At 39.5% G+C, this 15,078-nt stretch overlaps 1 protein-coding gene and 1 non-coding gene across 22 annotated transcripts in view; both read right to left on the reverse strand.

Moving 5' to 3' along the window:
* Window positions 1–15,078, reverse strand: part of UBR2 (ubiquitin protein ligase E3 component n-recognin 2) — a 130,163-nt gene that overhangs the window by 19,527 nt on the left and 95,558 nt on the right. For 14 of the 21 annotated variants that reach the window (XM_074038047.1, XM_074038048.1, XM_005552983.4 and 11 more), the window contains 9 exons: window positions 14,960–15,040; window positions 14,458–14,636; window positions 13,157–13,356; window positions 10,725–10,818; window positions 9,605–9,766; window positions 7,493–7,596; window positions 6,760–6,838; window positions 2,520–2,668; window positions 2,046–2,101 (listed from right to left, as the gene is read on the reverse strand). In XM_074038047.1, the coding sequence (XP_073894148.1) occupies window positions 2,046–2,101; window positions 2,520–2,668; window positions 6,760–6,838; window positions 7,493–7,596; window positions 9,605–9,766; window positions 10,725–10,818; window positions 13,157–13,356; window positions 14,458–14,636; window positions 14,960–15,040 (1,104 nt within the window). Of the gene's footprint in view, window positions 1–2,045; window positions 2,102–2,519; window positions 2,669–6,759; window positions 6,839–7,492; window positions 7,597–9,604; window positions 9,767–10,429; window positions 10,499–10,724; window positions 10,819–13,156; window positions 13,357–14,457; window positions 14,637–14,959; window positions 15,041–15,078 lie in introns of those variants that run through there. The other 7 variants (XM_045390901.3, XM_074038045.1, XR_012433803.1 and 4 more) reach the window with 6 other exon arrangements.
* On the reverse strand, window positions 8,755–8,861 carry LOC123573129 (U6 spliceosomal RNA). The gene has a single exon (XR_006697878.1). It is a non-coding gene; the product is annotated as a U6 spliceosomal RNA (small nuclear RNA).

Raw genomic sequence — 15,078 nt, forward strand, 5'->3', positions numbered from 1 at the left:
ACAGGGCTCAGAGGGCTTTCTAAAGGAAGGGAAAGCTTGAACAGCATCTGAAAGAGTAGCAGTCTGCTTAGGGTACTCTAGGCAGAGGAAATGGAATGTGCAAAGGCATGGGGACTAGCACTGAGGAACTGGCAGTGATTCTACAAATCTGGACCACAGGGCTGGGAACTGGCAGGAGGTGATAATGGAGAAACAGGTTAAGTTTGTAAATGTATGAAGAATATGATCAGGATTGCTTTTGAGGAGCCCCTCTGATAATGTATTAGAGAAGGGTGAGATTCGGGGTAAAAACTGCTACAATAATCTAGGCAAGAAATGATGTGGGGCTGAACCAAACAAGTAGCAGAAGGCATGGTGAGAATTTGTCAGACTCTGCTGGCCAAGCGAATGGGAATGCCCAGGCTAAATAATGTATCTAGGCCAGGAACAGTGGGTCATGCCTGTAATCCCAGCATTTTGGGAGGCTGAGATGGGCAGATCACCTGAGATCAGGAGTTTGAGACCAGCCTGGCCAACATGGTAAAACTCCATCTCTACTAAAAATACAAAAATTAGCTGGGCGTGGTGGCGTGCACCTGTAATCCCAGCTACTCGGGAGGCTGAGACAGGAGAGTTGTTTGAACCTAGGAGGCAGAGGTTGCAGTGAGCCACGATCATGCCATTGCACTCCAGTCTGAGTGACAGGGCAAGACTCCATATCAAAAAAAACAAAAACAAAACCAAAAACAAAACACTTCAATTTTCTGGTTTCTCCTGGATGAATAGTGGTGAAATTAACTAAAAGAGGGACTATAGGAAGAAAAATTAATTTGGATTGTTGAATTTTAGATACCTGTAGGAGATCCAGGTGAAAAAATAAAGCAGGCAGAGAAAACCTAGGCCTAAGATAAAGATCTGGGTTGGAGATACACAGGTGGGGATCATTTGGATATAACTGAAATCAGAGGCATAGATGGGGCTGATCAGGGAAGAGTATTAGATGGCAGAACTCTGGAGGTTTAAAAATGACAACTGCAGGATGGAGGAGGGAGAGGAGGCTGAGAGGCAACAGCCACAGATGTAGAAAGAAAGCCAGGAGTTTCACAGAAATTAAGAGAAAAAATGAGTTTCAGAACGAAGAAGGAATGGAGAGAAATAAAAAGTTTCAGAACGAGCAATTAAGTAGAGGTTTCAAAGAAAAGGGCTAAAAAATGCCCACACAAAATGATAATTAGGAGATCATTTGGTGAACTTGGAAAAAGATATTTCATGGAAGTGATAAAGTGTTAGAAGTGGAGCCCAATTGCAGGAGTTGAAATATGAATGGTTAGCAAGAAAGTGGAGCTAGAATATACATTCTTCTTCTTCTTTTTTTTTTTTAAGATAGGATCTTGCTCTGTTGCATAGGCTAGAGTACAGGGGCACGATCATGGCTCACTGCAGCCTCGACCTCCCCAGCTCCAGCGATCTTCCCAACTCAGCCTCCTAAGTAGTTGGGACCACATGAACATGCTACGCCACTACTCCTCGCCAATTTTAAAATTTGTGTAGAGATCAGGTCTCACTATATTGCCCAGGCTGCAATATTCTTTTTTTTTGAGATGGAGCTTCACTTTTATTGCCCAGGCTGGAATGCAATGGCGCAATCTCAGCTCACTGCAACCGCCGCCTCCCAGGTTCAAGCGATTCTCCTGCCTCAGTCTCCTGAGTAGCTGGGACTACAGGCATGCACCACCACACCTGGCTAATTTTGTATTTTTAGAAGAGACGAGGTTTCTCCATGTTGGTCAGGCTGGTCTCAAACTCCCGACCTCAGGTGATCCTCCCACCTTGGCCTCCCAAAGTGCTGAGATTACAGGCACGAGCCACCGCACCTGGCCTCCTGAAGTTTATTTAAAAGATTAAACCACAACCGTTACTTCTTTAATATCCTTACAGAAAGTGGGTTTTTACTACGAAAGAAGTGAATGTAGTAAGTAACTACTGCAGATCCGTAAGATTAAAAGAAGCAGAACCACCTAATTTCCATGCCCCCCTTTTATGAACTGAATAAACTGAGAACTTACCAGTCTGCAAGGTAAAGGACCAAACAATGGTTTATCTTCATCACTCAAAATTCTTTCTACAGATTAAAGATGGTTAAAATGGTAAATGTTATGTTATGAATATTTTAATACAATTTTTTAAAAAAGGTTAAAAAACCCCCAATTCTACAGAAAGTACAATATTGTCAAGTTTCAGAATCTTCAAAGTCATTTCACAAAAATTACATTTGGTTACAAAGTAAAAATGAACAGCACATTCCTTCAACTGACAAGAAGCTATAATCACCACCAAGAGTTCTCTTGTTGCTGTGGTTAATTTATGAACTATCAATCTAGTATTTTGTCAGTACACTACATTTCTTGCTTCTAAGTCTTTTTATTATTTCTTCACGTTGTTACCCACTTTAAACATTTCATTTAAAAAACAAGATTCTACACCTAATTCATATCAACAAATGCTTGTGATGTACAGAGAAACAGCCGTCAGTCCCTCACCTATGCTTTGGATGGTGTATGCACAGCTACCCCAACACATTATGGGAACACGAGGATCCTCTTCATTGGGATGAACCTTTAGTCCCACCTTGTAGGTAGCAGTTCCAAATGTCGTTAGCATTTCTTTTATGCTCTCGGAATAAGGGTTCCTGAAGTAAACATGTATAAAATTAGCTCAGAGTCATATACCAAGAAATGTCATAGAAAATGTGCACATATCAAATGGTTCAGTTTCTTAACAGCTCTTTGCTACATTGAAATTGAACCACTTCACATATATCCAGAGATAATTGTATGCAAAGTGATCAGAGATAATGCAAACTGCCCCTGCTCAAGAGGAGTTACTCTTTGATTTAGCAGGGGTGAGGCACAGGGCTGAAAACAGGGTGCTGGGCAAAAGCCTACATACTACACAGTGAGATCCTTGACCCTGTTTCCCATCCTGAGAACAGCAGCAATGTATACCCACTGCCACAGAGATTAGTTTTTCCAGTGAACAATCCTCAGGGGAAAGTTGTTTTTACACACTGATATTTGGGGGTCACCAAGTAAAAGACTGGAGGTGTCCTGATCACCTAACTGTGAGGCTTACAAGTCAGCAAGCTCCACCTGTCCACCAGGTATCCTTATGCTTAGTTATCCAAGGACTAATAAACATTTAAGGAAAGCATCAAAGAGAGAAACCAAAACAAAGAAGCAGAGAAACAGAACTCAGGGAAAACAGAGACAACATCGAAAGCAAAAAACTTTTAAGAAAATTAGGGTATCAGTTCAATAGTGAGCTAACAGATCTACCTCAAAGAACAAAATCCAAATTATTTAAGAAATGACATAAAAAATTCTCAGAAATGAAGGACATGAATGTTCAGATTCAATAGGTTTATTGAATGCCTAGCAAAATGAATAAAAAGAGTCATATACCAAGAAATATCATAAAAAATTTCAGAACACTGAAGAGATAAAGAGAATATCTTACAGTTTTCAGAAGTAACAGAGTTACAAGCCCGGGTGTGGTGGCTCACGCATGCCTAGCATTTCGGGAGGCCAAAATGGGTGAATCACTTGAGGTCAGGAGTTTGAGACCAGCCTGGCCAACATGGTGAAACCCTGTCTTTACTAAAAATACAAAAAATGAGTGGGGCATGGTGGCACGTGCCTGTAGTCCCAGCTACTTGGGAGGCTGAGGCACGAGAATCCCTTGAACCTGGGTGGCAGAGGTTGCAGTGAGCTGAGATTGTGCCACTGCACTCCATCCTGGGTGACAAGAACGATACTCTGTCTCAAAAAAGAAAAAAAAAAAAAGAAGTAATAGAGTTATAAAGGAACCAGGCTTGGTGGCTCACACCTGTAATCCCAACTACTCAGGAGGCTGAGGTGGAAGGATCACCTGAGCCCAGGAGTTCAAGGCCAACCTGGACAACATAGAACTCGTCTCTAAAAAAGTTAAAAAAAAAAAAAAAAGTGGCTGGGTGCAGTGGCTGACACCTGTAATTGCAGCACTTTGGGAGGCTGAGGGTGGCGGATCATCTGAGGTCAGGAGTTTGAGACCAGTCTGGCCAGCATGGTGTGAAACCCCGTTTCTACTAAAAATACAAAAATTAGGCAGGTGGCCAGGTGCGGTGGCTCACTCCTGTAATCGCAGCACTTTGGGAGGCTGAGGTGGGCGGATCACGAGGTCAGCAGATCGAGACCACCCTGGCTAACATGGTGAAACCCTGTCTCCACTAAAAATACAAAAAATTAGCCAGGCGTGGCGGTGGGTGCCTGTAGTCCCAGCTACTACGGAGGCTGAGGCAGGAGAATGGTGTGAACCCAGGAGGCGGAGGTTGCAGTGAGCTGAGATCACGCCACTGCACTCTAACCAGGGCGACAGAGTAAGACTCTGTCTCAAAAAAAAAAAAAAAAAAAAAAATTAGCCAGGTGTGGCGGCTCACGTCTGTAATCCCAGCTACTCGGGAGGCTGAGACAGGAGACTCGCTTGAACCCAGAATACAGAGGTTACAGTGAACTGAGATTGTGCCACTGCACTCCAGCCTGGGTGACAGAGTGAGAAACTGTCTCAAAAAAAACAAAAACGAAAACAAAAGTTTACAAAGGAACAGGAATTAGAATGGGATTAATTTCTCAATGCATATAGAATTTAGTAAAATAATGCCTTCAAAATCTAGATGAAAAGTTACTTCTAACCTAGAATTCTATACCCAAACTATCAATTGAGCATATGAATAAAATAAACATTTTCAAACATGAAAATATACCATCCAGGTATCCTTTCTTAGGAATCTGCAAAAAGAGCAAGTACTTAAGAAAGAGGAAGATACGCAATCCAGAAAATAAGAGGAGCAGGACCCAAGAGAAGTGACAGCTGTGCCCCCTCCCGCCTGCAGGAGAACAGAGGCTGTGTGGGGGAAGGAGGACCCAGCAACAGAAGACCATCTGACAGATCTGAGCACTTAGAATTAAGTTTTTAGGAGGCTGGGTGTGGTGGCTCACGCCTGTAATCCCAGCACTTCCGGAGGCCGAGGCAGGTGGATCACCTGAGGTCAGTTAGACCTGACCTGGGCAACATGGAGAAACTCCATCTCTACTAAAAATACAAAAATCAGTCTGGCGTGGTAGCTCATGCCTGTAATCCCAGCTACTTGGGAGGTTGAGGCAGGACAATTGTTTGAACCCAGGAGGGGAGGCTGCAGGGAGCTGAGATCATGCCACTGCGCTCCAGCCTGGGTGACAGAGTGAGACTCTGTCTCAAAAAAAAAAAAAAAAAAAGAAAGAAAAAAAGAAAAGTTGTTAGACATTGGACAGATCTACTGCACCATTCAGGAAAAAAAAAAGAAAAAAGAAAAAAAGAAATACATACATAGAAAACAAATACATGAAAAAGACAAGGTAATTATTAACTATAAGACAAAACTGTACGAGAAAGGAAATATAATTCTAATATGCAACTTGTATCAGCAGAAACACAGTTATTATAATGTAAAAACTGACAACTAGATTTAACCAAAAATTGTGGAATAATTTACTAGTCAACAGTGAAGATACTGTCTAATTAGAAATATGGAAGTAAATACTAGAAGTGACAAATAAAATGACAGGACTGGTGGAGTGTGGCAGACAGAAGATTGAAGTTTTTTTCTTCCTTTTTCTTTTTTTTTGAGATGGAGTCTCAGTCTGTCACCCAGGCTGGAGTGCAGTGGCGCAATCTCGGCTCATTGCAACCTCTGACTCCCAAGTTCAAGCGACTCTCCTGCCTCAGCCTCCCAAGTAGCTGGGATTACAAGCGTGTACCACCACGCCTGGCTAATTTTTGTATTTTTAGTAGAGACAGGGTTTCACCATGTTGGCTAGACTGGTCTTGAATTCCTGACCTCAAGTGATCTGCCCGCCTTGGCCTCCCAAAGTGCTGGGATTATAGGTGTGATGTTTTTTCTATTCAAGTCTTCTAGGTCTGTATTTATTGAGTTACTTGGTACGTGCCAGGCATAGCTTTCAGGTAGCTCTATGTACATTATGTCACTTTATCCTAATAAGAACTATGAATTATCCTCACTTAACAGATGAGGGAACTGAGGTACAGCGAGGTCAAGCAATTTGCTCAAAGTTGCACAGCTAAAAAGTGGTGGTGCTGGGAACTGAATCAACCAGTCTAGCTCCAGAATCTATGCTATACCTTGTAACTAACTGGCTATGGGGTAAAGTAGGGTGGAAAATATTCTGGTTTTAATCGTGGGTTGCCAAAAGCTTGGTTAGGTCATTCATAGAAATTCTGAAGTCAGACAGAAGTGCGGGATCCTTCGGGGAAGCTTAGCAGTTTGTGTTTAGAATTACTGATTAGATGTCGTCAAGGAGAGCCAGGTAAAGAAAGGGGTATGGAGGGGGTCAGCAATGCTGACTAGGAGAGGGTGGTGACAATTAACCACGCCACATCATTCTTAGATTTTTTTAATGTACTGCAATAAATACAATCATGTAATGCTTAAAAGTTTTTTTGTTGTTTTGAGACAGGGTCTCACTCTGTCACCCAGACTGGAGTGCAGTGGCACAATGAAGGCTCACTGCAGCCTCTACCTCCTGGGCTCACACCTCCTGCCTCAGCCTCTGCTTAAACTTTAGAACTAAAGATCAGTATCCTATAACATTTTGCTCCCTTGCTTGCCAAATCATATTCCTCCTAACTGCTGATTTAATCATCATTTCAAATGGGTCAAATTTTAAAGGAGTAAAATAATATACTCACTTAGGATGAAAATCAGGCCTGAACCCTTCAGGGAGCTGTAACTCATCCATATTTTCTGAATTCTTTGTAGACCCATTATCTATGGAAACAGGCATTTTATACCATTATTCAATACATGACAATATTCCTAAAAGTATAGCCATATAGGTCAAAGAAATTAAAAACAACAGGAAAAAAATTCCCTAATAAAAACTGGCATAACAACCATATGAAGCATGAAAACACTATTGCTCTAGTTGACCAAGGCCCTTTCTTATCTATGCTTTTCCTTACAGTACAGCCACTAAAATGAAAACAAGAGTAGCTATTCTGTTTCTATGAAAACCAATGATATAAATTCTGTTCATACTACGTTCCCACAAGGTCATAAGTGCAGTACATGGTCTATGAAACTTGGGAAGCCTTTGGTAATGCCAACAGTAAGGTGAGTTAGCCCACCAAGAACTGAAGCTAGCTCTGCAACACTCAGTTACATCTCCCCCACCTCCAGAAGCTCTTCAATAAAATGGGGGAATAAGTGAGAAGTGTTTGTTATAAACTTCACATGAGCTTGTGTGTTTAAGGAATTAGGAGTAATGCAGTAAAGTCAAATTTAGTTTATTAAGACAATGAAAATTAGAATGAGTCAAAATTTTAAGTGGGAGGTTTCACTTTTAAACAATTTCTTCTGGAAATACATTTTCTGATGACCTCGGACTTTAGGGAAAAATGAAAACAGGTTACCGGAACTTACTAGGAGTACTTTCTTCTTTCCTAAGAAACTGTAATGCTTTTATTTGCTGAGATATTGTTCTAATCCACTGAGTCAGATTTGGTTGGTCTGAAAAATTTAACCTGCTAGAAAAGATTATAGAGAGTATTTAGTGTTTTATTATTGTTCCTTAAGATACAAAAGACTCCTTAAATGATCACAGGCATATTTTAGACACACTCCAAATATTAAAAACAAAAAAGATAAGGGAAAATTCGTTGCATTAAAAAAATTAGGATATTGGCCAATGGAAATGAATATATTATTTGTCAATATGATGGTAATAACACTGTGTATTAAAAATCTCACTCTTCAGTACTGGAATTTGCTAGAATTTCTTAAGTATCATAATCACCATCACTATTAATATCTACCAAGTGCTTATTATGTTACAAGCATTTAGTGAAGCATTTTACTGTAAATATCTTATGGTATTAGACTTAATCCTCAAAATATCCCTATATTTTGTTTCAGGTTGTAGTATTATTGCATAGGTTGTATCCCTATATTGTATTATTTGTATAGGTTGTATTACTACATTTTGTAATAGGTTTTATTATTATCCCCATTTTACAGATGAGGAAACTGAGGTTTAGAGCTATGTAACTTGACTAAGGCCGAATAAAGGACAAAGCTAGCATTCAAATTTGGCTCTGTAAGATTCCAAAGCCTGTGTATTTTTATGATTATATTCGAATATGACTAAACCATAATTGAATCTCATGGGCAAAACCCAAAAAGTGGACCAATAAAGTGACAGGTGAAATCCAACAAGAGTGATTTCTTCTTATACACAGTTAATCCTCAATCTAACAATAATTAATTTCTTTATCAGTTCAAATGCAGATAAGTACCATGATATTCTTCTATAATTAAAAAGCATGAGCTTACACCCAAATCTACTAATATTTTAAGAACATTTTGTGGTAGCATAGACTAAGACACCAAAGTTTGAACTCCTAAAACTGACAAGAAAAAACTGACTTTGCTTTGAACTGAATCCAAGTAACACAGAAATGGATCATTTATACTCACATAACTTAATATTTGTGCATGCAAGGTAGGCAGCATAATTCTACATTGAGAAATGAAGTTCAGATTTGAATAGCAGACATTATCAAATTCATGCTTGAAATGAGTATGTCCAATACTCATAACTAAAAGCATCCAAAAAATTATGAAGTTACAGAAATTTTCCATTTTCTTTATTTTTTTTGGTCTGCTAGACAAATTCTAAAAGAGCTAAAAATATGGAACACTTCACAAATTTGTGTGTCATCCTTGTGAAAGAGCCATGCTAATCTTCTCTTTATCGTTCCAATTTTAGCGTATGTGCTACTGAAGCAAGCACTTATTTTATTTTTGAGACTGGGTTCTGCTCTGTCACTCAGGCTGAAGTGCAACGGCATGATCAAAGCTCACTGCAGCCTTGACCCAAGCGAGCCTCCCACCTGAGTCTCCCAAGTAGCTGGGACTATAGGCATATGCCACTACATCCAGCTAACTTTTTATTTTTTGTACAGACAGGGTCTCATTATGTTGCCAAGGATGGTCTTGAACTCCTGGGCTCAAATGATCCTCCCACCTTGGCCTCCCAGAGTGCTAGGATTATAGATGTGAGCCACAATGCCCATCTGAGATTTTTCCATTTAAAATATAGCAATAGATTTTCACTTTTTTGCCTGGTTCTTGAAACTATGAATGGCTAGTACATTGCAAAAAGTTTTATACGATTTTCAGACTGTCCTATAAAGTCAGTTTGAGTTGTTCCATCTCCCCCTACCAGTTTACTGAGCATCTCTTGAAAAGTGCATGGAAGATATTAAAAGTAGGGTCCTTAGAAATAAACCAGATACTTGGTTTTCATAAATACACAGGAATTTTATAGCTTAGAAACTTAAATTTTCACCTGCTCCTCTCTAAAAACTAAAATGATATTCCACAGGTCTGCTAGAAGAAAATGACCAGAGTTTGGAAAGTATCTGGAAAACACTATGCAACTGCCTACGTTAAGTCTTCCTCCCTGATTTATTATTTCATTATCTTCAAAGCAAACTACGGCTTTGTTATGAGTTGTCATGAGCCAAAACTTACTTGTTAAAAATATTTCTTGGAGGAAGCAGCAGAGGAATAACAGTATTACTCAAGCATTCACAAAGGGGGCAAAGGAATTCTCCATTTTCTACATCATAGCTTGTATGTAAGCGTAATCTCTGTTGCCTTCGCTGTTCTTTAGCTTGAACGGAATCAAAATACCTTTACAATTAGAGAACATGAGGTATCAAAACAATGGTAATTTATATAAATGACAGCCACAAGCTTCAACATTTTAAATAATTTGTTTCCACAAATAGTTCAAAAATGAAAAATCTTAAAACTAAATTATTTTTAACATGATTTTTGAGTGATTTTAAAAATCCAAATGGATTAAAGGTTCTAAAACAGGAAAATAAAAAAAAAGACTGCCATGTAAAAAAGCATTTACAAAGCAGCAACAAAAATTTCTTGGTGCCACTGTTCTCTTGCCACTTCCCCAAGGCTGGTGGCTATTTGTTTGTTTTTTTGAGATGGAGTGTCGCTCTGTCACCCAGGTGGGAGTGCAGTTGCACGATCTTGGTGCACGGCAACCTCCACTTCCCACATTCAAGCAATTCTCCTGTCTCAGCCTCCCAAGTAGCTGGGACTACAACGTGGTGGCTAGTTGTTAGGGGTAGTTCATAATAACTGGGTGAGCATAGTTCTAGAATAATATTGATTTGTTGGTTTTGCAGAAGCATAGAAAACACCAAGGTAGAACAAATTCAGGACATCTCATCTTATCACAGGGAGCCAGTAAAATTTTGGGAAGTAACAAAGCAAATATTAACATCTATGGAATCAAGAGTTGTCCACCCTGGACCCAAAGAAAGACAACATTACCCTTCTAGGGTTTATCCTACTGTAAAAACCCTTTTCTTCATCCACAGACTGACACAGATCCACTTCCTTCTTTGGAAGATAAAGAAGAGACTTGGATATAAAGCTAAATTAAAAAATATATCTGACATACTTTACATCTATGACAAGGCAAATAACTTTTGTTATTAGGCAAAAATATAGATTTTTTTTCTTCAACATTTTTAGTTCTTTTCCTTTTTTCTAGAATAAAATTTCCTCTACGTTAAAAATTTTGAGCCCTTAAACTTCTCTTGAAAATATTAAGCATATACATTACCTTTGCCAACAATGGGCATGCATAATGTGCCCACAGCTACTAGTGTGTGTTCCACAAGACAGATCAGGATGCATGAATAATGGATCATATTTTTCTGCATTACAAAACAAAAACAAAAACAAAAAACAAAACAAAAAAGTGAAGCATTTAATTTTCCTATAACAAATGTGCAACTTTAAATTGTAAAATCTTTGATAAAGACTTGTAAATTTGAAATGAAATGCTAGTTTATTCCTTTTGAGATACCAATAATTTATGCAAGACTTTGGATTATTCAGAAAGTAGGACTCTAATTTTCACCATCCACAGCAAATTAATTAAACATTCTCAAATTGTAAACTGAAATTAGAACGATGAATTTAAATATATCCAATCTTTTGAACATTTCACACTTTCAGGGTACTGAGGTATTCCAATTCCTCCCATTGTACCCTGAACTCCAGGTAAAAGAGCTACTCTCTTCCCTGGGCTGCCTTACGTGCGTTCAGGACAGCTGGGTTACAATGATCGCTAATAAAAAATGTTTTGGCAGTAATGGGGCGCCCCCTAGAGGACAGACTGCTTAACGACATTCATACAGCAAATAATCACATCAGAGCCGAAGTGACAACAAAAAATCTAAGCATAGACCAGATCAGATGGGGAAAAAAAAAAGTAATTCAGAGTCTTCTGTCCTGGTGTCCTGGTGCTAATTTTTATATTCAAATGGGATGAAAAATCAAGAAAAACAAGATGGATGTCTGGCTTCTTTTGGAATTTTTTGAATTCTTTATATAAATTAGTATAATCTTAGAAATTTCCTAACACTCTAGAAAGAATTATTTTTAATTTGCTTTAATAGTTTTAATTTGCTTTAACACTAGAACAGTGCAAATGTCAAAGCATTAAGAAAATCCACTTATAGCCAGCTAATGCTTTTTCTTCAAGAAGTAACAAATTAAATAAAATTAACAACTCTGTCTTTGGCCTGGAATGAAATTTATAAAGCACCAAGTTTAAATGGCTATTTCTTTTTTTTTTTGGCAGAGTCTCGCTCTGTCGCCCAGGCTGGAGTGCAGTGGTGCCATCTTGGCTCACTGCAAGCTCCTCCTCCCGGGTTCACGCCATTCTCCTGCCTCAGCCTCCCGAGTAGCTGGGACTACAGGTGCCTGCCACCATGCCCGGCTAATTTTTTTTCATATTTTTTAGTAGAGATGGGGTTTCACTATGTTAGCCAGGATGGTCTTGACCTCCTGACCTCGTGATCTGCCCGCCTCAGCCTCCCAGAGTGCTGGGATTACAGGCGTGAGCCACTGCACCTGGCCTTTAAAAAAAAAAAAAAAAAAAAAGACAGGGTCTTGCTCCGTCGCCCAGGCTGGAGGGCAGTGGTGCAATCTCAGCTCACTGCAACCTCCACCTCCTAGGTTCAAGCAATTCTCGAGCCTCAGCCTCTTGAGTAGCTGGGACTACAGGTGCGCGCCACCACATTCAGCTAATATTTTTGTACTATTAGTAGAGACGGGGTTTCACCATGTTGGCCAGGCTGGTCTCGAACTCCTGACCTCAGATGATCCACCTGCCTTGGCCTCCCAAAGTGCTGGGATTACAGGCATGAGCCACCATGCCCAGCCCAAATTACCATTTTAAAAGATGAAGCAGACCAATCTTTAGTAAATAGGATACAAAGACTTTCTTTAAAGAGAGAAGGCAACTCTAAAAGTGGCTCTCAAACCTCCTTTCACACTGCAGTGTGAAAGGCATGGGCTAAAGAAGTGCTCTGGGAATTTCCAAGACACAGTTCCTACTCTCAAGAAGTTTACTGAGTATCACTCAAGCATATGCACACAGAGCACAACCTACAAGCAGAGAAATAAATGTGTCAGTGGACAAAATCATGTACAGACTGGATCTCCCTGCTTTATTTCCTCAGTTGCTGAAAGAGGGCCCTCAACTGTCCTGCACAGTAATCTGTATCTCAAGAATCTGCTTTCTGGGGAACCCGATCTGTGGTGGTATCACTATTCTAAGTCAGAATTTGGCTCAAGGATTGCCTCTTACATAGGTAACTCTCTATCACTGTTCTCAGGAGATTCCACTCAGGCTCTATCAATAAGACAAAGCAATTATTATTTCAGTGTGTCAACAAATGACCAAGGCTTTGCAAGTGTACTGAAGCATGGGAAAGACTGTGAAATGCCAAAGTATGTAATGTTACATCACAAAGAAAAGCTTTACTTTGAATCCCTGCTATTTATCAGCTATATGATTCAGATGTAACTTTCTGGAGTGGTTCCACATCTGCCAAGTGGGGAATTCCTGCCTAAGTTACCTGCCAAAGATACCATCCAAGTCTATGGAGTCATTCTTAGATTTAAAAAATCTCAATGTATCATCAACCACATTAACTGGTAGTTGTTATTAATCGGGAAGATGAGGATCTAGCTATGACTTACCTGGATCTTGAATAAATTTACTTCTGTTTTTTGATAATACAGTTGATCTCTGAACAAATGCTGCCAAGACCATTGCCCTGCTTTCCACTTTAACTTCTTGCTCCTCTTGACACAATATACATGTAACGAATTGTCTTTGTTCAGGAACCTGAGTTTGTGTGGGGCCCAGCGCTGTAAGTGTCATATCTGAAACCACAGGGCTGCAATACAAAGGTTATGAATATAATTAACGATCCTAAAAACTTTCTACATAATCATAAAATAGCAGACTACAGGTATGTATGTGTGCATATACATATATATCTATATATTTTTTAAATTTTATTTTTTTCTTTTTGAGACGGAGTCTTGCTCTGTCACCCAGGCTGGAGTGCAATGGTGCGATATCGGCTCACTGCAAGCTCCGCCTCCCGGGTTCACGCCATTCTCTTGCCTCAGCCTCCGGAGTAGCTGGGACTACAGGTGCCCGCCACCATGCCCAGCTAATTTTTTGTATTTTTTAGTAGAGACAGGGTTTCACTGTGTCAGCCAGGATGGTCTTGATCTCCTGACCTCGTGATCCGCCTGCCTCGGCCTCCCAGAGTGCTGGGATTACAGGCATGAGCCACTGTGCCCGGCCCACTTTTATTATTTATTTATTTTTTTGAGATGGAGTCTTGCTCTGTTGCTTAGGCAGGAGTGCAGTGGCATGATCTCAGCTCACTGCAACCTCCACCTCCCAGGTTCAAGCGATTCTCCTGCCTCAGCCTACTGACTAGCTGAGATTATAGGTGCACACCACCACGCCCGGCTAATTTTTTTTTTTTTGTATTTTTAGTAAAGACAGGGTTTCACCATGTTGGTCAGGCTGGTCTCAAACTCCTGACCTTGTGATCTGCCCGCCTCGGCCTCCCAAAGTGCTGGGATTACAGGTGTGAACCACCGTGTCTGGCCAGGCATGTATATATTTAACACATGGTTTTGATAACTTGGATTGTCAAGTCTTTGGTATGTATCAAAACCATCTCCTTTAATTCTCACAGCAATCTAATCTGCAACACAGATGTCACACACTCTAGATAACTGAGTGTAGTGTACTCATTCTTTCATGAATGTCCAAGATCTTCTGCAGAAAATACCCTACTATATTACCATATCTATATTCAGAGATTTCTAAGATTAAATCTTCTAAATGGAGGTCACAAAATTTACCTACGAATTCTAATAAATTACTTTAGGTTTAAAAATATACTTACAAGGAAAAAAAGCAACACTGCCCCTAGTTGGGAACAACTGGTCAACAAATTAATTTTTTTTAATACCTATTATCAAGAACAGCAGAGGTTGAGGCATCCAGTTCTAATGTCTGCTGAAAGAGTTCTTTGTTTTCATCAATAAAATGCCGCTGCATTTCAGACATCTGAGCCATGATCTTTTCTCTGCGCAGTCTGGCAATCTCTGCTTTTCTCTTCCTCTCAGCTTTGTCTTTGTCCCTTGAACTCTGAAATTATGCTCCATTCAATTAGACCATTAGATGCTAAAACACACATTTTTTTCCAAAGCAGAAATATCTTTATTGTAAATACCAATTAAAAACTATTCTACAATCTCACTTATTTAAACAAGAGAAAAGACTCTTAAGTTGACCTAACATGTTTTAAAGGAAAAAAGCAGACAAAAAATTGCTACAACAAATAGAGACAAATAGTGGCATATTTGTTGGAATTTCAATGTTGTAACTGGCAACTTACTGTAGATAAATTTAATTTGTTCATACTGAACTTGTTATAATTTTTTAGCATTATCACACTTTACTGTTTATACCTCTTCCATTATGGTTCCTTCTGTCTCTGTCACGGGACTGGTAGGTGAACTCTCCCTCATCTTTTTAACAGCGTTAAAAGTCTACAAAAAAAAAAAAGTATCAGTATCCTGTATGAAAT

This window comes from Macaca fascicularis, chromosome 4 (genome assembly GCF_037993035.2).
Source record: "Macaca fascicularis isolate 582-1 chromosome 4, T2T-MFA8v1.1".
Lineage (NCBI taxonomy): Eukaryota > Metazoa > Chordata > Mammalia > Primates > Cercopithecidae > Macaca > Macaca fascicularis.